At 45.6% G+C, this 25362-nt stretch overlaps 1 protein-coding gene across 1 annotated transcript in view; it reads left to right on the top strand.

Annotated features, from left to right (window-relative positions):
• Positions 1 to 25362, top strand: part of GLP1R (glucagon like peptide 1 receptor) — a 469752-nt gene that overhangs the window by 291821 nt on the left and 152569 nt on the right. Inside the window, exons 5-7 of the mRNA XM_089692563.1 lie at positions 6820 to 6926; positions 18696 to 18849; positions 21672 to 21831. Of these exons, the coding sequence (XP_089548689.1) occupies positions 6820 to 6926; positions 18696 to 18849; positions 21672 to 21831 (421 nt within the window). The remainder of the gene's footprint in view (positions 1 to 6819; positions 6927 to 18695; positions 18850 to 21671; positions 21832 to 25362) is intronic.

Genomic DNA, 25362 nt, shown 5'->3' with positions numbered 1-25362 from the left:
TCATATGTACTACCCTGCACTTTTTACTTTTACTTGATTACTATTAGAATATTTGAGCATACTACCCTATGGGCACCTGTTTCTTGGCTCCTTATTGGAGCTACTAAGCTTCCAGGTCACCTCCAGTGATTTTCTACAACCAGAGGAAAGGAGCCCTGTACTCAGGCTGAGCACCTGATCCATCCTTAAGGGGACCTCTGGACCCAGCAGATTCCTATCATTTCCCAAGACTTGATGACCATTCCATAGATGGAAGTTCACCTACCTATCCCGCCTACTTAGAGTTACCTTGGTGGTTATTATATTACATGCGCATTACCTATGCGCTTCTGGTGAGTGCGCACTTTAACTATTGGCTGGTGTCACAAGTCTATCTGCTGCTGATTTCACTACCCTTGGAATTTGTCACTTGAACTGATTTATTTATATTATCGGACTAATGTATACATTATTTGCCTTTTATTGGATATTCTTGTATTATATATTTAATAAGCGCTGCACCTACATTTTACTGAGTATTTTGAATTTAGTTGTTTGGGTGAGCGGAAGCCAGCAGACACTTGACGGCTGGTAAGGTGGATGAGTCTGACAATTCCATGAATGATCTTGCCTCGAACCCGGTTTTTCTTGAAATTGAACTCTTTCATTCTCCCTTGAACTTCCAATTTAAGCCATGCCTGTTTGCCAGATTATTGTGCTCTCTCCAGTCAAAATCTCGCTGGTGTCACTCCTGCTCAGGGGCGGACTGACCATTTGGAAACTCGAGGGCCCGGGGGTCAGTAGGGGGCCCCATGAGATGCCCCTGGTACCTTTTTCATAGGCTTTTTTGAGTGTGGGCGAGGACACAGGGGCCTCATGATCCCATATTGCCCGGGGGCCCCATGAGTTGTCAGTCCACCCCTGCTCCTGCTGCCATCCGTATAGTCACCTTTACTTGTTAGTGTACTTTGGCTTGTTCCTCAACTACCATCTGCTTGATCCCAACCTGCAACCACTTGTTACCTTTGGCTTGTTTTCTGCTGGATCCCAACCTGCTATATCTGCTACTGGTTCCCCGCTTCCTCACCTCTTGGTGGGGCGATCCTGAGGACCATGACACACAGCAAAACCCATCTCCACCATCAAGAGTTCTGGTGAATGCTAGTTAGTACTTAGACTCCGCAACTCAAGGTGACCTGCTTCTGTATTGATCCAGCTGGTTGGTAGGTGCCTCTTTACTTCTACAGGCCTACGAGGCTGACCCCCGACCGCTGACCACGAGAGGGAAGCAAGTGTCTAAACATACCTAGGTTGATTTATTCCCTCAATATTAACAAATCCTGGAAATATCACTCCACTTCATCTGATCTCTCATCCTGTTTTGCTCTTGAACTATTCCCGTAGTTGTTCAAAGTCACTGGTAATGCTGGAACCATCCTCTATTACCGTCCCTTCTCCAAGCAGCTGAAGGATGAATCATGGAAGACAATTATCACGCGTGTAAAAATGTCGCTTAGGTATATTTATCAGATAATTAGGCACAGTGGTAAATTGAATCACCCTCGTATATTGTCCGGTACATTTCATTATGTGCCGCTAGCTCTGTCCTGGGTCTTTCTATGGCTCTACACAGCTGCTAGGATATGTTTTGATCTGCCAATCTTCCCACGGTATATGAGACATTAGCATCTCTACAATTTCATCTGCCGCTAACACTTCATCATGGTGAGAGGGCAGGTTGAGCAAAAAAACCAGCAATGAGCAGGCTCTGGAGTTGGATTGCTTCCCGCGGACATCTGTCTGCAGCAGGGGCGGACTGACCATTTGGAAACTCAGGCACTGCCCGAGGGCCCGGGGTCAGTAGGGGGCCCCATGAGATGCCCCTGGTACCATTTTCATAGGCTTTTTTGAGTTTGGCCCCATGATCCCCTATTGCCCGGGGGCCCCATGAGTTGTCAGTCCGCCCCCTGGTCTGCAGCCCCAGAGAAGCTAGAGTAGCTTTCCAAACATGTTCTGCGCCATTTCTTCAGGTCAAATTTCCCCCTTATGTATTATACATGGAGATCATATCCCCCCTTATGTATTATACATGGAGATCATATCCCCCTTATGTATTATACATGGAGATCATATCCCCCCTTATGTATTATACATGGAGATCATATCCCCCCTTATGTATTATACATGGTGATCATATCCCCCCTTATGTATTATACATGGAGATCATACCCCCCCTTATGTATTATACATGGAGATCATATCCCCCCTTATGTATTATACATGGTGATCATATCCCCCCTTATGTATTATACATGGAGATCATATCCCCCCTTATGTATTATACATGGAGATCATATTCCCCCTTATGTATTATACATGGAGATCATATCCCCCCTTATGTATTACACATGGAGATCATATCCCCCCCTTATGTATTATACATGGAGATCATATCCCCCCTTATGTATTATACATGGTGATCATATCCCCCCTTATGTATTATACATGGAGATCATATCCCCCCTTATGTATTATACATGGAGATCATATTCCCCCTTATGTATTATACATGGAGATCATATCCCCCCTTATGTATTATACATGGAGATCATATCCCCCCCTTAATCTCCTCTTCTCAGTAGAGAATACATTCAGTTCCTCTAATCTTTCCTCATAGCTGATCTCCTCCATGCCTCTTATCAGTTTGGTTGCCCTTCTCTGTTCTTCCTCCAGTTCCCCAATGTTCTTTTTGTGAATTGATGCCCAAAACTGAACTGCATATTCCAGATGAGGTCTTACTAATGATTTGTACCGGGGGTGGGGGGGGGGTGATATCTCTCTCTCTCTCTCTCTCTGGAGTCTATACCTCTTTAATACAAGAAATGGTAATCTTTAATGACTCGCTTAACCTTGTTGGTCACAGATGACATCGGGAGTCAACGGATCTAGTGGGCCCCAGCCAGCTTCAGTCAGTAACAGTTGAGTTCCAGAACTAAGACCAATTGCTGAATCCATGAGCTCCTAGGCTGCTAACCCTGCTACAGACCTCACCATACGAGCACTTGGTGGAAGAGACGGTAAACACAATGCAACACAATTGGGATGATTTACTAAAGGCAAATAGACTGTGCACTCCGCAAGAGCAGTTGATCCTGGGCTTAGCAAATGAGCACCAGCTCTGCTGACTTCCATCATCCAATCATGTGCAGGCAAAAATTCTGTTTTTTTTTTCAATTTTCCTGTCCCATGTGATTGGGTATTCTTTGTAAAGTATAGCTTTACCTCATTTACTAAGCTCTGGAGCAAGTGCATTTGCAGACTGCACAGTCTATTTGCCTTTAGTAAATCAACCCCATTGCCTCGTGATATCACAGCACTTCCTTTCAATATGGAGGATTAGGTAGAACCAATGACCCTCAGCCAGGCATCTCAGGGGTGTATTTACCACAAGGCAAACAAGGCAAACAAGGCAATTGCCTAGGGTGGCATTTTTCAGGGGGGCAGCACCTCCCCCCAGAAGAAGGGATGATAGAAGGGATACGCCTGCCATGGGAACCAGGTGGGATCCGAGAGAGGCTGCGGGCTGCTTGATGGTGTATGTAGAGCCCGACTCTCGTTCTCGGGGATGTCTAAGGCTGTGAAGATGAGTGTCTTTCTCTCTATCGCCGGGGGGGTTAGTGGAAGGCTCTCCTGGGTGGGGGCAGGGGTGTTGTTGGTCAATGTCAGGCTTTCTCCCTGGGAGGGGGAGGGGTGGTGTTGGTCGGTGTCTATGTGAGAAGATGATTTTCGTGTTGCTAGGGCAGCACAAAATCTAAGTACACCACTGAGGCATCTCCTTGCACTAATAGATCAATGCTACAGTGATCTATTGCTGTGGTACATAAACACCCCTTGGTGGGTGATGCGGGTTCACCTGAGGGTCTGAGCCACCGGTTTGTCTTCACCAGAGCTTATGAAGGTGGAGATTGGCCGGGAGCCCTAATGCAGTGCAGGACTAGTTGTGCATTACCATGCTCCTCTGCAGTGCGATGTGAGAAGCCAGCCTGTGGGCAGGGATGGTTGCCTGTTGGGGACCCCCTTTGGTCATACAAGAATGAGCATTAAGGCAGCACCCTAACTTAGAAGCGATCTCTTCACCTTGCACAGTTCAACTAAAACATAGTTATAGTTAGTCTGGCTGAAAAAAGACAAAAGTCCATCCAGTTCAACCATTAATAAAAAAAAGTTATAATCCTACACCCACAGTTGATCCAATACCCACACTCTAAGCATTTCTCTGAAAGCGCGCTTCCCGTGTCACTGTACACCTTCTCCTCTTCTACAAATGCAGTATTTAGAGGTGGACACCGTGTAGCCTGAGCCTCGCCCCATCATCACAGCCATGATTGCCACCCCACTCCCAGCGGCAATGTGACTATCCCGCCAATACTAGATCACGGACCTTGGATGTGAATGAGCGTAGCAGTTTACTGGATTCACTTCTCACTTTCTCCCTCCTCCCGTACCTTCAGGCTAGGTGCATAGGTTCCCTGTACCGTGTTGTCAGTCATGTGTATGTTGTAGCGGTCACTCTTGAGGGAGCCATCTCATGACCCCAACACTACCAGGGTTACTGCCACCCAGAAGCTGGCCGACTGCTACAGCACTCTCCACCACCCAGTGGATGCTCATCGCAATGACAAATTGTCTAAGACTCCCTACATCTCCTTTACACGATTAACTCTGGTATGGTGGCTCTTCTCTTTTCTCTTCTCTTCTCTCCACTCCTCTCTCTTCTCTTCTCTTCTCTCCTCTCTTTTCTCTTCTCTCCCCTCCTCTCTCTTCTCTTCACTCCTCTCCTCTCTCTTCTCTCTCCTCTGTTCTCTTCTCTTTTCTCTCCTCTCCTCTCTTCTCTCCTCTCTTCTCTCCTCTCTTCTCTTCTCTCCTCTCTTCTCTTCTCTCCTCTCTTCTCTCCTCTCCTCTCTTCTCCTCTCCTCTCTTCTCTCCTCTTTCCTCTCCTCTCTTCTCTTCTCTCCTCTCTTCTCTCCTCTCTTCTCTCCTCTCTTCTCCTCTCCTCTCTCCTCTCCTCTCTTCTCTTCTCTCCTCTCTTCTCTCCTCTATTCTCTCCTCTCTTCTATTCTCTCCTCTCTTCTCTCCTCTCTTCTCTCCTCTCTTCTCTCTTCTCTTTTCTCTTCTCTTCTCTTTTCTCTTCTCTCTTCTTTTTTCTCTTCTCTCTTCTCTTCTCTTTTCTCTTCTCTTTTATCTTCACTCTTCTCTTCTCTCTTCTCTTCTCTTCTCTTTTCTCTTTTCTTTTCTCTTCTCTCTTCTTTTCTCTTCTTTTTTCTCTTCTATTTTCTCTTCTCTTTTCTCTTCTCTTTTTTCTTCTCTTTTCTCTTCTCTTTTCTCTTCTCTCTTCTTTTCTCTTCTTTTTTCTCTTCTATTTTCTTTTCTCTTTTCTCTTCTCCTCTCTCTTCTCTCTTCTCCTCTCCTCTCTCCTCTCCTCTCTTCTCTTCTCTCCTCTCTTCTCCTCTCTTCTCTTCTCTCCTCTCTCCTCTCTTCTCTCCTCTATTCTCTCCTCTCTCCTCTCTTCTATTCTCTCCTCTCTTCTCTCCTCTCTTCTCTCTTCTCTTTTCTCTTCTCTTTTCTCTTCTCTCTTCTTTTTTCTCTTCTCTCTTCTCTTTTCTCTTCTCTTTTATCTTCACTCTCTTCTCTTCTCTTCTCTTCTCTTCTCTCTTCTCTTCTCTTTTCTCTTCTCTTTTCTCTTCTCTCTTCTTTTCTCTTCTTTTTTCTCTTCTATTTTCTCTTCTCTTTTCTCTTCTCTTTTCTCTTCTCTTTTCTCTTCTCTTTTCTCTTCTCTCTTCTTTTCTCTTCTTTTTTCTCTTCTCTTTTCTCTTCTCTTCTCTCTTCTCTTCTCTTCTCAATCCCCAGTTGGTACAAGCCCTTGTTTTTTTGTTTTTTATATACATCATTACATGCAACCAGTAGTGCATTTATGTTTTGTGTTGCCCTAGGCAACACAAAAAAACTTCTGCCCCCACTGTCCACTCACCCGCCGCCCACAGCTCACCGTCACACCCTTCCGGGAGTCCACTCTTCCACCCAGCCCCGGTACCCCTCGGAAACCTCGTCGGCACGATAACCACACAAGAAACGGCGCAGGACACCAGCGTCTCTTCTTCCAATGGGCGGCGCGGCCCCCCGAAAAATGCCACCCAAGGCAAATGCCTTGTTTACCTCACAGTAACTACGCCCCCCCTGCATGCAACTCCTTTAAAAGAACTTCAGACCAGGCACCTTTTGAGCTAACTTGGAACATTTACTGAAAAGCATTCGGTTGATACACCGAATTCTTCCTCTTTCTAAGTCTCTCTTCGGGCTGTTTCCCTATCCAGGCCGCCATCGCATACCATAGAGTGGTGAAAAGTCCATAAAGTCCTTAGTCCTCTTCAGTACCCCGACTGGGTACCCTTTCTAGGGGAACGACAGACACCCCTAAGCAGAGTTCCCATCATGCAGTACCTTCCTGGCTCCTTCCCACGTGGAGGCAAAAACCCAAGACTCCAAAAGGCAAGACGAGGAAGCTGCCTTCTCCTTCAAAAGGTTATGGGCTACCAAAAAGGGGCAGAACCATGAATACTTGGGAGTCGGAAACCTAACTCCCTTCTGCTAACTCACTATACCTTGCATATAAAATAGTACTCACACTAATAACAGGTTATGGTGGTGACCCAACATTAAAGAGAACTTGTACACAACCCCTGTAAGCACCTACTTACAAGACTAAAGAGTAGAATGTTGCTGTGAATTTTGATGGGTTTTGTACAAAGAATGAAGACAAGTCTTTTTATCTTGTGCTCCTAGACGCAGCCGGAAGAGGAACTGTCCTCTCTGTCCATCATCTATACCATTGGATACTCATTGTCCTTCTCAGCGCTGGTCATCGCTTCCTTCATCCTGGTGATATTCAGGTAATCTACACCCCATATTAAATGAGTGGTACCTTTTTATCAGCTTTGGTAGGACTCAGCACCATGTGTTATTTATGTGAATCAAATACCTGGAGTGAGAGGATGAGAGTAAAGGCTGGAGGCCATTCTAGCAATGTGAAATCCATCGTATCTGGAAGTTGACACCCACATGGAAGAAAAATATATTTTTGAAATATATTTTAAAAATATTCTTCCCAAATATATTGCCATATATTTGAAATGCTACAATTTTTACCATATTCAATATCTTTAAAAATATATTTCAATAAATATATATATACATATATATATATATAAAATATTTATATATATATATATATATATATATATATATATATATATATACAGTTGCAAGAAAAAGTATGTGAACCCCTTGGGATTACGTGGAGTTTTGCATGAATTGGGCATAAAATGTGCTTTGAACGTCATCTAAGTCACAACAATAGAAGAACACAGTCTGCTGAACATAATACTACACAAACATTAGATGTTGCCATGGTTTAATTGCACATAACATGTAAACATTCACAGTGCAGGGAGGAAAAAGTATGTGAGGCCCTAGCTTAATGACTTCTCCCAGAGCTAATTGGAGCCAGGAGTGAACCTTGACTCCAATCAGTGTGATGATATTGGATGTGTTGCTGACAGCTGTCCTGCCCTTAAAAAACACACACCTGTTTTGGGTTTACTGGTTTCAAGAAGCACTGTCTGATGTGAACCATGCCTCGCAGAAAAGAGCTCTCAGAAGACCTATGATCAAGAACTGTTGACTTGCATGAAGCTGGAAAGGGTTACAAAAGTATCTCCTTGAGCCTTGATGTTCATGTGTCCACGGTAAGACAGACTGTCTACAAATGGAGAAAGTTTAGCACTGTTGCTACTCTCCCTAGGCGTGGTCGTCCTGTAAAAATGACTGCAAGAGCACAGCGCAGAATGCTGCATGAGGTAAAGAAGAATCTCAGAGTGTCAGCTAAAGACCTACAGAAATCTCTGGCACATGCTAACATTTTTGTTGACACATCTACAATAAGGAAAACATTAAACAAGAATGGAGTACATGGGAGGACACCACGGAGGAAGCCATTGCTGTCCAAAAAGAATATTGCAGCACGTTTGAAGTTTGCAAAAGAGCACCTGGATGTTCCACAGCACTACTGGCAAAATATACTGTGGACAGATGAAACCAAGATTGAGTGGTTTGGGAAGAACACACAACACTATGTGTGGAGAAAAAAAGGCACAGCACACCAACATCAAAACCTCATCCCCACTGTGAAACATGGCGGAGGGAGCATCATGGTTTGGGGCTGCTTTGCTGCCTCAGGGCCTGGACGGATTGTTGTCATTGATGGGAAAATGAATTCCAGAGTTTATCAAGACATTTTGCAGGAAAATGTACGACCATCTGTCCGCCAACTGAAGCTCCGCAGAGGATGGGTGATGCAACAGGACAATGACCCAAAGCATACAAGTAATTCAACAAAACAATGGCTGCAACAGTACAGAATACGCCTTCTGGAGTGGCCCAGTCAGAGTCCTGACCTCAACCCCATTGAAATGCTGTGGCATGACCTTAAGAGAGCGATTCACACCAGACATCCCAAGAATATTGCTACACTGAAACAGTTTTGTGAAGAGGAGTGGTCCAAAATGACTCCAGATCGTTGTGCAGGTCTGATCTGCAACTACAGGAAACGTTTGGTTGAGGTTATTGCTGCCAAAGGAGGGTCAACCAGTTATTAAGTCCAAAGGTTCACATACTTTTTCCTCCCTGCACTGTGAATGTTTACATGTTATGTGCAATTAAACCATGGCAACATCTAATGTTTGTGTAGTATTATGTTCAGCAGACTGTGTTCTTCTATTGTTGTGACTTAGATGACGTTCAGAGCACATTTTATGCCCAATTCATGCAAAACTCCACGTAATCCCAAGGGGTTCACATACTTTTTCTTGCAACTGTATATATATGGGAAACTCATACAAATGAGCGCATAGAGGCAACTCCAGGTGGAAACGTGAACGGTTAATCATGAACTCACCACTGCTGCCTTCTTTTTCATCTCTCTCTCTCTCTCTCTATATATATATATATATTCTGTATGTTGAAATGCGTTTTTATAACATAGTATATGAAAATATTTTTTAAAAATACATTTCAAATATACTGGATGTCTTTAAAAACACAAATCTACATTTTTGGAATGCATTTAGGAATATATGTAAAAATGACTTTTTTATATGTTAAAAAAGATCTGAAGAATATATTTAAAGAAATATATCTTTTTAAAAATATATATTTTTAAAAATATATTCTGCAGATGTTTTTTAACATATTAAAAAAGTCATTCTAACATATATCTTTACATACCGTATATTTGCTCAGCCCGGGAGGGGATATTATGCCCAGGCCCCCCTTGTTATTACACAGGCTGCCATCCATTAGCTCAGTTCCATGCACACTGACAATACAGACTCTGTCTAGGGGATGTCTTTAAAAAATGTATTGCTGAATACCTTGAAACGGGAGAGGGGTTCAGGGATGAGGATACTCCAAATGGTCATTTATAGGACAAATTCTAGCACAAACCCATATGGCTTCAGGCACACATGAAAGTCCCAAACCCAGGTCTTACTCACAATGTCCTAGGAGCTGTCTGCCCCTCAGCTTCCATGGGTAGCTCCTCAGTGAGGGAGACAAAAGATGCTTCTCCAGACCAGGACTTCAGGATAGTACCCTCCAGCAAAAATCCATTAGCAATCTCCTCCAGGTCTTCAGCCCAGCTCCTGCTGAGGCCCAGAATGCAGTTATTGTCTCAGTGTAGCTGTCTCCTGTGGGACCTGAAACCCGCCCAGCAGAGGAAAGAACACTCTGGAAAGGCTTCCCAAACATGTATCACTTTCTGGACGCCTCCTTCCAGAGATTGGCTGGGGATGAAAATATTCATACTGTTCATTTGCTTCCCCCTGCCCTATATTCTGGAAGCATCCAAATAATCCATATCACCCTCACCACTCCTAATCTTCGTAATGGTACCACCTTATAACCTATGTCACCCTTTCCACTCCTACCCTTCACAATGGTAACACCATATAACCCATATCACCCTCACCAATCCTACCCTTCACAATGGTGCCATCATATAACCCATATCACCCTCACCAATCCTACCCTTCACAATGGTACCATCATATAACCCATATCACCCTCACCAATCCTACCCTTCACAATGGTACCATTATATAAGCCATATCACCCTCGCCAATCCTACCCTTCACAATGGTACCATCATATAACCCATATCACCCTCACCAATCCTACCCTTCACAATGGTACCATTATATAACCCATATCACCCTCACCAATCCTACCCTTCACAATGGTACCATTATATAACCCATATCACCCTCACCAATCCTACCCTTCACAATGGTACCATCATATAACCCATATCACCCTCACCACCCCTTCACTTTACAATCTTACCACCATATAACCCATATCACCCTCATCACTGCTTCCCTTCACAATGATACCACCATATAATGCATATCAACCTCACCTATCCTACCCTTCACAATGGTACCACCATATAAAACATATCACCCCGACCAATCCTACCCTTCACAGTGGTACCACCATATAACCCATATCACCCTCACCACTTTCACCCTTCACAATGGTACCACCATATAACCAATATCACCCCCACAATTCCTGCACATCACAATGGTACCACCATATAAGCCATATCACCCCCACCATTCCTACACATCACAATGGTACTACCATATAACCCATATCACCCCCACCATTCCTACACATCACAATGGTACTACCATATAACCCATATGACCCTCACAGTTCAAAGCCTTAACAGTAGATACCATTACCATAATATGAAATCTTACACTCGTAGACTCCTCCTAGATAGGTGCTAGGATTTGTACATTTAGGATAGTATAGCTGTGTTTCTCTGCCTAACAGAGAGGCTGTTGGGAAAATCTAATTGGGCTCTCTACTTAACAGAGAGCTGAGATGGATTAGTCAGATCTGTTCATGATGTTCTGGTGCTGTTTGAGTTTGTCTCAAGTTTCTCCTGGATTCTGAAAGCAGCTAGAGCCTTCCGGAACCTGGGTGGGATCAAGGCAAATGAGCAGCATGAACATGGATGCAGCCCTGGCCAACTGCAGGGGATGTTCGCGCCATTGCATGCTGGGAGCGATATGTATCTTCAGTGAGCACATGGGCTTGGGGTATTTCCTGGAGAGGGTTGCACCAAGCCAGGCTGGAGGCAGGCCTGCCTCACCTGGCACCTGCTGGTGGCCTCAGGTGGGCGACCTGAGGGCCTGAAGTAAGAGAGTGAGTGACCCTGGTTCTTCAGTACGCTGACCTTGGGGAGCTGCCTGCCAAAGATCTGTCTGGTATCACTGAAGTAAGAGAGAGAGTGACCCTGGTACTTCAGTACGCTGACCTAGGGGAGCTGTCTGTCAAAGATCTGTCTGGTATTACTGGAGGGTGTCACTTGGAAGACTGGCAGGAGGCCACCATTCTGTCCTTGGGCCTTGTGAGTACAGATAGTGAGAGATCTTGTGGACTCTGTGAGCTTTGCTACCCCTCTGGTGCTTTATGGTCAGTGTGGGTCTGAGAAAAGGGAACACTGGCTAGTGTTCTAAAGAGCTGGTCCAAATGTAGCTACTGCTTAGGACTTTGCTCAGTTTCTGTTACTTTCTGTGGACTGCCACAGTCTGGCATAACTGGCTTGTACCTGAGGAGCTTTGCCCTGCTACTATTACCCCTGATAAAGGGACTTTTCTCACTCCTAAACTTCTTGTTTCTGTTATCTGCTTCTAGCCAGGACTTCAACAGTGCTCAACTAAGAGATCAGTTGGGTGTCCTCAACTGTAATTAGTTCTAACTGAGGAGTATCTTACTAAATTCCCCAATCCCTATGCCCAGTTCTACAATAAAACTCCAAAACCAAACATCCCCTAGACTGGTCATTGAAGACAACAAGCGAAAGTGTGTGTGCACCTGGCTATATAAAATACCTTGTGCCGGGGCAAAGATACCAGCTGCTCCTGCGGGGGTAGCACTACATACTCATTCTCACAATGTTACATTATTTATTGTGCTTTCATGTAAGAAAATAATGTCCTGAACCCGTATAAAACACATTTTTTTCCAGACACCAAATATTATAATAATATCAGATACCTGGGTCAGTCATTCCCTGCTGTCCAATTTGATAGTTAAAACCGTCAACATAAGACTTGCTTCTTATGGACTCTCGATATTTCCTCTAAATCAGGAGTCTCCCAACTATGGCCCATTGGCCACGTACAGCCCACTACAAGATTTGATCCAAGGCGCAGCTAACATTCAGTTCATCAGAGGTTGACTATGGCTTTCCTTCTCTCATGTCACCCCATTTCCCCCCCCCCCCCCAATTCTGCAGAGCAGGATGCTTCTCTGGGGGTTTCGGTGCTTTGCGGTGAATTTTGGAGTTTGTCTATTTTAGGGTTAGCACATCCAGAGATAATGATGGGTTAAAATGATAGACTCATATCTTCTTTTTTCCAGTCCCCATAGCAATATTGCAGTGACAGTTGATTAATGTATATCCCCGGTATATATTCTGCTCCTTGTGCATATAATTGACATGGGCCAGCTGGGCACAGAGGTACACAAGTGGTTCAGGTAATCATCATGTCGGAGGAAGGGTACTTTTATCATATATTTTTTCATATGGAAAGTGATAGAATAATGTGAGTAATGTTATTCCCAAGATGTGACGCCTGCACCATGTAATATTTGAAGGTTGCAATCAAAGTGTCATTTCTAAGGATTTCCAGGAATTAAATAATCTCCTGGTTATTGATCATCCAGCAGTTTATTGTATCTGGAAAGCTCTCTATATCTCTCCAATAAAGACATAGCTTATAACTCTTGTGACATACACTATATTGCCAAAAGTATTGGGACGCCTGCCTTTCCACGCACATGAACTTTAATGGCCTCCCAGTCTTGCTCCATAGGGTTCGATATTGAGTTGGCCCCGCCCTTTCCACGCACATGACCTTTAATGGCCCCCCCAGTCTTAGTCCGTAGGGTTCAATATTGAGTTGGCCCCGCCCTTTCCACACACATGGACATTAATGGCCTCCCAGTCTTAGTCCGTAGGGTTCAATATTGAGTTGGCCCCGCCCTTTGCACCTATAACAGCTTCAACTCTTCTGGGAAGGCCGTCCACAAGGTTTAGGAGGGTGTCTATGGGAAGGTTGGACCATTCTTCCAGAAGCACATTTGTCAGGTCAGGCACTGATGTCGGGGGAGGGGGCCTGGCTCGCAGTCTCCGTTCTAATTCATCCCAAAGGTGTTCTATGGGGTTGAGGTCAGGACTCTGTGCAGGCCAGTCAAGTTCCTCCACCCCAAACTGGCTCCTCCATGTCTTTATGGACCTTGCTTTGTGCACTGGTGTACAGTCATGTTGGAACAGGAAGGAGCCATCCCCAAACTCCTCCCACAAAGTTGGGAGCATGAAATTGTCCAAAATGTCTTGGTATGCTGACGCCGTAAGAGTTCTCTTCACTGGAACTAGGGGGCCAAGCCCAACCCCTGAAACAACACCCCACACCATACCCCCCCTCCACCAAACTTTACACTTGGCACAATGCAGTCAGGCAAGTACTGTTCTCCTGGCCACCACCAAACCCAGACACGTCCATCGGATTGCCAGACAGAAAAGCGTGATTGGTCACTTCAGAGAACACATCTCCACTGCTCTAAAGTCATGGCGGCGTGCTTTACACCACGACATCCGACTCTTTGCATTGCACTTGGTGATGGAAGGCTTGGATGCAGCTGCTCGGCCATGGAAACCCATTCCATGAAGCTCTCTACGCACTGTTGTTGGGCTCATCTGAAGGCCACACCAAGTTTGGAGGTCTTTAGCTATTGACTCTGCAGACAGTTGGTGACTTCTGCGCACTGTGCGCTTCAGCATGCGCTGACCCCGCCCTGTCATGTGACGTGGCCTACCACTTGGTGGCTGAGTGGCTGTTGTTCCCAGTTGCTTCCACTTTGTTATAATCCCACTAACAGTTGAGCGTGGAATATTTAGTGGCCAGGAAATGTCACGGATGGACTCATTGCACAGGTGACAACCTATCACGGGACCACGCTTGGAGTCACTGAGCTCCTGAGAGTGACCCATTCTTTCACCAATGTTTGTAGAAGCCGTCTGCATGCCTAGGGGCTTGATTGTATACACCTGTGTCCATGGAGGGGATTGGAATACCTGAATCCAATGATTTGAAGGGCGGGGCCAATACGTTCGGCAATATAGTGTACATCCGTAGGCTGTGATATTGGTACCCAGGCTACATCTGGTGTGTGGCATGGCCATTTGTTTTGTTTTATGGATCAGGATCATGCATAGTTACATCAGTCTAAGCTAGTGGGAATTCACATTTACGTTGATCCCACTTACATGTATATTTAATGGAGACTGTAAAATCTTTATGTAGCACCCTACTAGTCAAAGTGGTAGTAAACTTGTTACAAAAAAAAGTTTTCTGCTGCAAGGTAATATTATAATGTGCTTGTAGGCATTGCAACTAGAACATTATGAAAGACCTACCTTAGAATGAAGCCCTCCAACAGCGCGCTGTCACTACTGCAGAAAGCTTCCACCTTCACCCGGACTTTCTTCCGGGTACGCGGGCTGCGGCTGGTTGAATGGCCGAGCCGCCAAAGGCGTCACTCCCAGGTATGTGCACAGGAGTTTCAGGCATATTACACAGCTCTGAAGGAATGGCATGGGTATGTCGTTCCTTCAGAGCGCATATGCCGGTATTGTCTTCTCCGTAGACTATCTCCTAAACCAGTGGTCGGCAAGCCGCGGCTCGCGAGCCACATGCGGCTCTTTACACGCTTTAATGCGGCACTTGTGTGCCGGGCGCCCGCTCCCCTCCCTCCTCTCGGGCGGCAGGGACTCTGCAGCGTGATCCAAAAAAAAACCAGCCAGGGCAGCGCGCTCAAATGCAATGATTGGCCAGTCTTGCTGCCACTCACATCCTGATAGCCAGTGATTGGCTGTCAGGATGTGTGTAGGCAGGGCAGCGTGACGAACGTGAGAGGAGCTAGGCTCCTCTCACAGTCCGCCCTGAAGACCGGAACGGCGCGAGAACACGGCGAGAGGAACGTGCGGAGCAAAGGTAAGTGAATTGACACAGGGGCGACTTGGCTTACTACTTGCTACTTACTTACTACTACTATATGAGGGATGAATTACTATAGGGGGGATGAATTACTATATGGGGGATGAATTACTATATGGGGGATGAATTACTATATGGGGGATGAATTACTATAGGGGGGATGAATTACTATATGGGGGATGAATTACTATAGGGGGGATGAATTACTATATGGGGGATGAATTACTATATGGGGGATGAATTACTATGGGGGATGAATTACTATATGGGGGATTAATTACTATGGGGGATGAATTACTATGGGGGATGAATTACTATATGGGGGATGAATTACTATGGGGGATGAATTACTATGGAGTGGATTAATTACTATATGGGGGATGAATTACTATAGGGGGGATGAATTACTATAGGGGGGATGAATTACTATATGGGGGATGAATTACTATGGGGGATGAATTACTATGGGGGATGAATTGCTATGGGGGATGAATTACTATATGGGGGATGAATTACTATGGGGGATGAATTACTATGGGGGATGAATTACTATATGGGGGATGAATTACTATATGGGGGATGAATTACTATGGGGGAAGAATTACTATGGGGGATGAATTACTATGGGGGATGAATTACTATATGGGGGATGAATTACTATGGGGGATGAATTACTATGGGGGATGAATTACTGTATGGGGGATGAATTACTATAAAAACTTATTGAAACTAAAAACAGTGTACCATCCTATGTATTTTCAGTTTTAAAAATGTGGCTCTCAAAATAAATTTCAATCGTGGTTTTGGCGAGATTTGGCTCAGTTGAAAAAAAAAGGTTGCCCACCACTGTCCTAAACGGTGAACGTTTAGGAGATATTCATTTTATCTACAGGTAAGCTTTATTATAGACTTACCTGTAGGTAAAAATATACAAAGTGACTTTACTACCACTTTTAGGTTCAGAATGCTCGGTGAATATAGTTTGGCTCCTCTGTAGTCAGTGAAGCAGTTATTGATGGCTTTAGCCTGCTCAGTGTCTCACCATTTGCTGATCTGATTATTTCCCCCTGCATTCTAGAGGCTTCTGAAATCACAATGGGAGAAAAGGAAGAAGGATAGCCTGAATATTTTTTGGGACCCAATCAATCCCTGGGGAGATGTGCCCAGAAGGTGGCTGAAGAGCCCATAAATAGCCTGAGGATTGGAGCAGGAGCTGAGTTGGTCCTATGTCCAGTCCTGCAGGTGGAGATCCCTGCCTAGGGACCCCTGCCCTTAAGGGCATTGTTCTGTCTCTCCAATCTAAGCACTGAAAGTGTGATCTCTGTAACTCACAGTTGTGATGAGATAGCGATAACTCCAATCTTAGTTGCATAACACAGGCAGTGACTCAATGCAGATGACATCTTGTAGATCTTGTGAAGTTTATTCCATAAACTGAGAGAATCTTACAACAATGAACATCTGATAGGTCAAAAGATCATAATGTTATCTGCTTCATGACATGAGGCTTGAAGCTGAAATGCCTTACTGGGAAAAGGGGTGTGGCTATCTATACAGCATGAACTAAACCAGAGGAAATGGAGGAGCAGAGATAAAATGCAAAGAACACTTAAAGGCATATGACAGTCATATGAAACATTCTGTGAGAACGCCGCTTGAGTGTCATTGAGGTCCTAACTGTAGCATAGCTGGAGGGCCTATTTCAATTCTGGTCTGGGATTTTGGTCAGAACTCACTAAACAGTACCAACTGGTGACCTCAATGACTAAGCCCCAATGGGGCATCAGAGGCATGTGAGGAGGCTTGAGGAGTTCAAGGCTGCGGCCATTCACATTCCTCTCCACCTGTTGAGCTAGAGATGTGTGATGTCTCCCATCCCCTCACAGTACTCAGTGGAAGTTGAAGGAGGTTGTCTATCTGTTCTGTAGTTTTGTTTCTCCCTTACTGAAGAGTGCCTGGCGGATGTCGGAAGGAGGCAACCGATGATCCTGTGGCATTGTGAGCAGGGGTGGACTGACAACTCATGGGGCCCCCGGCAATAGGGGATTATGGGGCCCCTGTGTCCTTGCCCAAACTCAAAAAAACCTGAAAAAGGTACCAGGGGAATCTCATGGGGCCCCCTACTGACCCCGGGCCCTCGGGCAGTGCCCGAGTTTCCAAATGGTCAGTCTGCCCCTGATTGTTTGTAGTGACCTGAATCCAGAGCCCTAGTATCTGTGTGCAAATCTCTGTTCTCCAAAAGGGCACTAGTCATTAGTCAGCCAGTGGTGATTTCTAGACATGTGCACAATGGAAATTTATATTTAGTTTCAGATGCATTTGTTCATTGAAGAATTTTGTCTTGTCAAGTTCGTTATGTTGAACCGATTTCGTTTTCGGAATTTGTTTTTTATATTCGTTGGTCTGGGTGGATTCGAAAAATTTTGCAGTTTTTCTAGAAGACTGCTATATATTCAATAAAGGATTCGATATTTTAGGACGCTATTCCAACCCGCCATGAGAAACGCCATGAGCGGAGTGGTCAATGTTGACTGGCATTATGTGCATCCGAATTAACTAATGGAACGAAATTTGGATCCATTCATTAGCTGAATCCTAATTATTGTCAGGGCAGGGGCCGTGGAACGGACAGGCAGGCCTAACAATGTAACGCACTAGCTGACGACAACCACCACCCACAGACCGAAGTCCCTCAGGGCGCGGAGTCTAAGTCCCAGGCTGCCCTTCACCAGGGCCCCTGATGATGGGGATGGACTTGACGCAGCCAGGAACCAGGTCGCGGCCCCCGAGACACCTCAGCTGTGGTAATGGCCGCCGCCAATGGCATGTAGCTGGTGGAAGAGACAAGAGAGTAGTCAGACAGGCCGGGTCAACAACAACAGGACAAAACAGTACAGGACAGCAGACGAGAATCAAAGGTTACGAGCCGGGTTCAGCAACAGACGGGCTGAGATCAAAGGAGAATACAAAGAATAGTCGAGTACAAGCCGAATCAGGTACCAGGAGAGTCACGAGAGTCAGAACAGAGTAATAGCAACACCAAGACACAAGACACAAGTGCAAAGAGCATGTGCGGACCACAGGCTTATATGTCATCAGCCACACCCCTCTGGGGGATGGACCTCAGAGACCTGAAGACATAAAAGGATTCCCATCATGCACAGCAGGAATCCAAGATGGACGCCAGCACATGGAGCAACACAACCTCAGGAAAAAGGTAGGACCTTGACAATTATCGAAAGAATTCGAAAATGTAATTTGTTTCCCCATGGGCTCCAACTACTATCGCATCATGTGACGCCATCCAATTGAAACAAATGCATTCGGTCTTTTCGTTATAACTTTTCCTTGGATTTGTTGCCATTCGTTACTATGTCCATTCGAAGAATCATGTCCATTTGAATCTCCAAAAAATTAATTGTAACCAAACTGAAATGCACATGTCTAATGATTTCCTTGGGAAGTCCATGCTATCTGCAGGTAATGACTCTAATGGGGAACATTTTTTTTTTTTGTTGCCTGCAGACATCTCCACTGTACCAGAAACTATATCCACCTGAACCTCTTCACCTCCTTCATCCTGAGGGCCATCTCCGTCTTTATAAAGGACTCCGTCCTGAAGTGGATGTATAATATCGCCATACTTGACAACCACTGGGAGGGGCTTATTTCCTACCAGGTATCATATGACCTCCAACTATGCATGTATACTACTTGTCCAATATATATATATACTGTATATATGTTTGTTTGATTTCTAATTAGAGCGGCGCCAGGTAATTTTTTTTTCACTGCAAAAGTGAAAACCACCATCAAAATATATTTCATAAATTGACAATTTGTACCTTTTTAGACCTTTTTCGGCAGAAAAAAATGCCCAAAAATAAAAGGTGAAGTCACCCTGGCGGTGGAGTAAATCACACATTTTTTCACCTTTTTTTTTTTTCTACTGCTTTTCGGTTCTGTATTCCAACATTTCCATTTTACATTGGGTTTTAGAGGTTTGCCCGGTGTTGCTTTTTAAAATGTTTTATTGAAGAACTTATTTCATGGGTTAAAAAAATCCAACGTGTTTCGGGGGGAACTGCCTGTCCTTCGTCAGGGGTGTGACCTATGGGCAGATCTATGAGGTAGGTCTGGATCAGGTAGGTCTGGATCCAGGGATCAGCTGTAGGTGAGAGCCTTTATGGTGCGGTCAGATCATTGTGACTCGGTTTTGACCCCTGATGAAGGGAGAAGTAAGACTAAGAGATGTGCAGAATATCGAGGATAATACTTTCCACCCAACCAATAAAACAACCACCCCTTCAACCTCCTCCCACCTGAAATAACCACGCGACTCTCCTTTTGGTGTAAAACGTCCATAGCAGCCCATTTCTTTCACATAACTCTTACATAACACTTCTTACAGTACAATCAAATAATAACTGACAGTAATGATCCCAACCGGGTCCAAGGTCTTTGAAGGCACCGTTACTCACATCAATAACTCAGCTTTATCTGACTCCCAATGAAAAGGCCCCCAGCCGCCACTACACGGCCTCGGGGACAATACTACAGCTATGTAGTCCCAGATACAGCCCATTAATTACCACCTTACCAACGTGACCTTATAATTGGGAAGGAACACCCATACCTAGGATGGGCCCAACCCATAATCCACCAAATTGTCACTCCAGCACTGCCTTCAAAGACCCAGCGACCCCTGCTGGTGGCCATGACAAAACAAAACACGCCAAACAACTCAGGACATAAAATGCCGATCAAGGAAAGAAAACAAAATCAACAAACCCACACAAAACCAAACAACATGACAAACACATAGGACAAGACCAATAACTAAAAAACCCCCTGAAAAAACAAAAACAAAAAAGCAAAACAAAACAACGAAACAGGTCCAGGGAGGGACGGCTGGAGAAACTACACCCATGCTGACACAAGCTCCGACTGACACCCAGCAAGTCCCAACCCCTTCTCCTCGTCCTGGAAAGAGCACCCTCAAGCTCGAATACTCCAATCAGGTGAGTAACCAGCCCTACCTACTGAATATCCTGCCAAACAAATTCAATTTCCGCCTCGTCTGCACGCCCCAGTCATGCTGGCCCTCCCCTTAGCTTCGCTCAGTCCAGCCCATGACTGTTCTTCCCAAAACGCGTTGGATTTTTACCTATAAACTAAGCTCTTCGATAGAAGAAGTATTCTGGAGAGGCAGCAGCTGGAGACCTAAATCAGTCTTTCTTACACCATAACCCTCTCTGTAGGACAAATCATCCCTGTCCTCTGCTATTCGATACCCAAAGACCGGGGTCCATTGCAGCCATACACACCTAATGGAGCAGGATTGGGGGCCCGGTGACGCCATCTATTTGCAGCACCTATCACTGTGCATTACCACATAGCGCAGTAAATGCATCCATGCAATGCAGTTCCATTCATTTTGAATGGAACCCAAAGCCCCTACTAACAGATGTACGTTGCAGTGCCGGAATATGGTGCATGCGCCATGTTTTTTTGGCAGTGCATTGCTGTGGGTTGTGCCGCAAAACACACGCCTGTTGGCAGATGCATTGGAGTGTTATTTCAAATAAATGGCACCAGGGCTGTTGTTAGAAACTACGGTACCCCATACAGCCAACTTTACAGTGCCCCCCAAACCACAGGGCCCCATACAGACAACCTAACAGGACCCTCCCCCATGCCCACAAATAAACACAGTTTACTATGCTTCAGTTATGAATGAACACAGTGAGTGATCCATACCAGGGGCGGACTGACCATTCGGGTACTAGGGCACTGCCCAAGGGCCCAGGATCAGTAGGGGGCCCCATGAGATGTCATTAGTACCTTTCATAGGCTTTTTTGGGTGTGGTTTTAAGTGTGGGTGAGGACACAGGGGCCCCATGATCCCCTATTGCCCAGGGGCCCCATGAATTGTCAGTCCTCCCCTGATCGGTACCGATCGCTCATTGTGTTCATTCCGGAATGGAAGGGACTGGTAAATTACTGGAACTGATCTCCTGTATGTTTCTCTCTGCAGCAGCTGAAAGCCATCCGGGGGGCGGGGAGAGGAGAAGAACCCAACTTTCAGCTGCTGCAGAAAGAACCATACAGGGGATCGGTTCCAGTAATTGCCCCGTTAACACTTCCCTGCCCACATCTAATTCACCCAGCTGCCTGGGCCCCCCTGTAGGCCTGGGCCCCATACAGGAGGACTGGTGGTACCCCCGTATCCACGGCCCTGAATGGCGCTGTGTTGCACCAATGCAGTTAATGCATGCGGTAATGCGCACCAAAAGACCGTGTGAAGGGGCCCTGAGCGTTGACATTGGGCAAATTGTGGCATCCTAAAAAGCGGTGATGAATGAAATCCCCCTACATAGGTTGTACCTTTTTATCTGTAGCATTCTTTCCTCTACAGTCATGCAATGTACACAGTTCAGATTCGTTTGCTCTTCATAAACGGGCGGGAGTTGGTGAATTTGGCGCTGTCATCTTTTGCAGGAGTCACTCAGCTGCCGGTTGGTGTTCGTCATAATGCAGTACTGCGTGGCAGCCAACTACTATTGGCTCCTGGTGGAAGGAATCTACCTGCACACCTTGCTGGTCCTGTCCGTCTTCTCTGAGCAGAGGCTCTTCCGGGTCTATGTGTGCATCGGCTGGGGTAAGTAGGGGGGGCGGAGTCTCTGATTCTGCAGGCTCTGTACTCCTGCTTTCTGACTGGTGAATGGCCAAATCCTGCAACACGTTCTAGTGGAATCCTGATTTTTTTTTAAGTGATAAAAAACCCTTAAATAAGCCAACTGAAGTGACTAGTCTAAGGTGATGAATGAAATCCTCCTACATAAGTTGTACCTTTTTATCTGGGGCTTCTCCCCTCTACAGTCATGCAATGTACACAGTTCAGATGGTATTTCTCAGCTTCCAGGAGGCAGGGGGTGGGGATCTGACATCACGCACTATGCAGCACAGAACTAGGTGTAATCTGAGACCTGAGTGGAGGAAACAGACACACCTTCTCTCTAAGCAGCCTCACTAGGAAATATCGACATCTGAGGCTGTCGGTCACTTTCTGTGTACTAGAAGGGGGAGGGCCTTTATTAAGGATCTCCTGGTGTCTGGAAAAACTGACTAATACAAATAGCAGAGCAAGGAGAGAGCAGTCAGGATCAGTACTGGGACAGGTTCATCCAGCACCCAGGGCAAAGATGCAGAACTGCGCACCCTCCCCCACTGATAATGTACTGTATGTTGTAGAATGGGTGTACCGCTTTGTGTTCATTCTCTGCCCCTTTGATCTGCTGTGCCCAGGGCAGCTGACCCTTCTGCCCACCCCTTGTCCCAGCCCTGGTCAGGATCCACACTAAGTGCTGCTGACTGAGGCAAGTACACACTATATGAGGATAGGCTTTGTTCATTTTTCACTTCAGAGGTTTACAATTTACAAGGACAACTTGTGAAAGTGAAGTTGACCTTTAAGTTATTATTATTATTATTATTATTATTATTATTAATAATTTGTTGATCATCAATTTGTAGCACCATATACACCATTGGTCACTGTATAGTGACAAAGTTTTTTTTACCACTCAGTCACTTTATTCATTTATTAGCACTTTACCACTGGTGTCACCTTTATACTTGTTTGCTTCATCTTCTGTAAATACATATTTGATCAGGATTTATATGGCGCCAACAGTTTGCTCAGCACTTTACAATATAATGGGAGACAATACAGTAACAATACAGTTCAATACAAGAGGGATAGGAGGGCCCTGATCCTGGGAGCTTACAATCTAGGAGGGAGGGGCTAGTGGTACAAAAGGTAGTAACTGTGGGGGATGGACTGGTAGGAGGAATAGAAGATTCCATTATTACCTGAGGGCAGGATAGGCTTCCCTGAAGAGATAGTTTTTCAGAGATCGCCTAAAAGTGGCAGAGTAGGCGATAGTCTGATAAATGGGGGTAGAGAGTTCCAGAGGATGGGGGAGGCTCTGGAGAAGGCTTGGAGATGAGCATGGGAGGAGGAGACAAGGGAGCTAGAGAGTAGGAGGTCGTGGGAGGAACGGAGAGTACGGTTTGGGTGATATTTGGAGACAAGATTGTTGATGTAACTTGAGGCGGAGTTATAAATGGCTTTATATGTTATTGTTAATGTTTTGATTCATTGGGCAATGGGAATCCAGTGGAGGGATTGGCAGAGAGGGGTAAAGGACACTGAGTGGAGGACAGTGGAGGAATGGCAGAGAGGGGTGGAGGACACTGAGTGGAGGTCAGTGGAGGGATTGGCAGAGAGGGGTGGAGGACACTGAGTGGAGGCCAGTGGAGGGATTGGCAGAGAGGGATGGAGGACACTGAGTGGAGACCAGTGGAGGGATTGGCAGAGAGGGGTGGAGGACAGTGAGTGAAGGCCAGTGGAGGGATTGGCAGAGAGGGGTGGAGGACAGTGAGTGGAGGCCAGTGGAGGGATTGGCAGAGAGGGGTGGAGGACACTGAGTGGAGGTCAGTAGAGGGATTGGTAGAGGGGTGGAGGACACTGAGTGGAGGCCAGTGGAGGGATGGCGGAGAGGGGTGGAGGACACTGAGTGGAGACCAGTGGAGGGATTGGCAGAGAGGGGTGGAGGACAGTGAGTGAAGGCCAGTGGAGGGATTGGCAGAGAGGGGTGGAGGACAGTGAGTGGAGGCCAGTAGAGGGATTGGCGGAGAGGGGTGGAGGACACTGAGTGGAGGCCAGTGGAGGGATTGGCAGAGAGGGGTGGAGGACACTGAGTGGAGGCCAGTAGAGGGATTCACAGAGCGGGGTGGAGGACACTGAGTGGAGGCCAGTGGAGGGATTGGCAGAGAGGGGTGGAGGACACTGAGTGGAGGCCAGTGGAGGGATTGGCAGAGAGGGGTGGTAGATGCAGAACGGTTAGTCAGGTGGATGAGTCTGGAAGCAGCATTCATGATAGACTGAAGAGGGGATAGCCTGCGATGAGGTCGGCCAATGAGGAGGGAGTTACAATAGTCAAGGCGAGATATAACCAGGGAGGGAATAAGTTGCTTAGTAGTTTCCAAGGTTAGGAACGGGCGTATCTTGGAGATGTGGTAGAGGTTGGAGATGATGCGGAGGTGAAGTCTACATGATTTGGACAGTGATTGGATTTGGGGCTAAAAGGACAGATGGGAGTCCAGGATTACACTTAGTACCCTGGCATGAGGGGAGGGACTGATGGTTGTATTGTTTATCTTGATGGAGAAGTCAGGGGAGGGGGCACGGGCTGGAGGGAATAGTATGGCCTCAAGCAATCCAACATGGTGTGCGGCCTTTAAAACGGTTGGGGTAAGGGGGTGTTATATAAATGAAAAGTTTACTAAAAATTGAGTCTACATGGGGGCACAGCTAGCCTGCTGAGTCGTTCAATTTTTAATCGGGACATTGTACAGCCTCAGTCTACACCACTCCACCCCTCTTTCTGTCTGCAATCTGATGATCCTGGAACACAGCTGCTGGTGACTCTGGAACATCCTCTTTGCTGATATTCACATAAAGAAACCTGAACGGAAAAAGCTACCCTGCTTCTCATTGCAGCCAGTCAAATTCGAACCTGTTTTGAAAATCTGAATGCGGTAAAGCAGGGAGCAACGCAAGAGGCCATTGCACAGTACAGGTCAGGAAGTCCACTCCTGCTGCACGCCTACTGACCCTGTTAGGTGGTGTGTGCATGCGTGGATTTCACATTAGGCCTGATGCACACTGGGCGTCTGTTTATCCTCTGTGAACGCCAGAACTTCAGGATTGAGAAAAGCTGCTTAACCACTTCAGTACCGGAAACTTTCACCCCCTTCCTGCCCAGGCCAATTTTAACATTTTAGCGTTGTCACACTTTGAATGACCATTACTCAGTCATGCAACACTGTACCCGAATGAAATTTATATCATTTTTTTAGACAGATAGAGCTTTCTTTTGGTGGTATTTTTATTTACCACTGGCTTTATTTAATTCTTTTTTTGGTATATAAAATGAAAAAAAAAAGAAATTAAAATTTTGATAAAAAAACACTTTTATTTAGTTTCTGTTATAACATTTTCTAAATAATCTTTCTTCATAAATTTAGACTAAAATATGTTCTGCTCCATTTCTTTGGTGAAAATAACCCAAATCAGTGTTTTTTTTATTCAGTCTGTAGGAAAGTTATAGAGTCCACAAACTAT

The sequence above is a fragment of the Staurois parvus genome, unplaced genomic scaffold (genome assembly GCF_062004578.1).
Source record: "Staurois parvus isolate SC_StPar_1 unplaced genomic scaffold, SC_StPar_1.0 ptg000595l, whole genome shotgun sequence".
In the NCBI taxonomy this organism is placed as follows: domain Eukaryota; kingdom Metazoa; phylum Chordata; class Amphibia; order Anura; family Ranidae; genus Staurois; species Staurois parvus.
The sequence above is the reverse complement of the archived record's forward strand: the minus strand, read 5'-3'. Positions and strand labels throughout refer to the sequence as shown.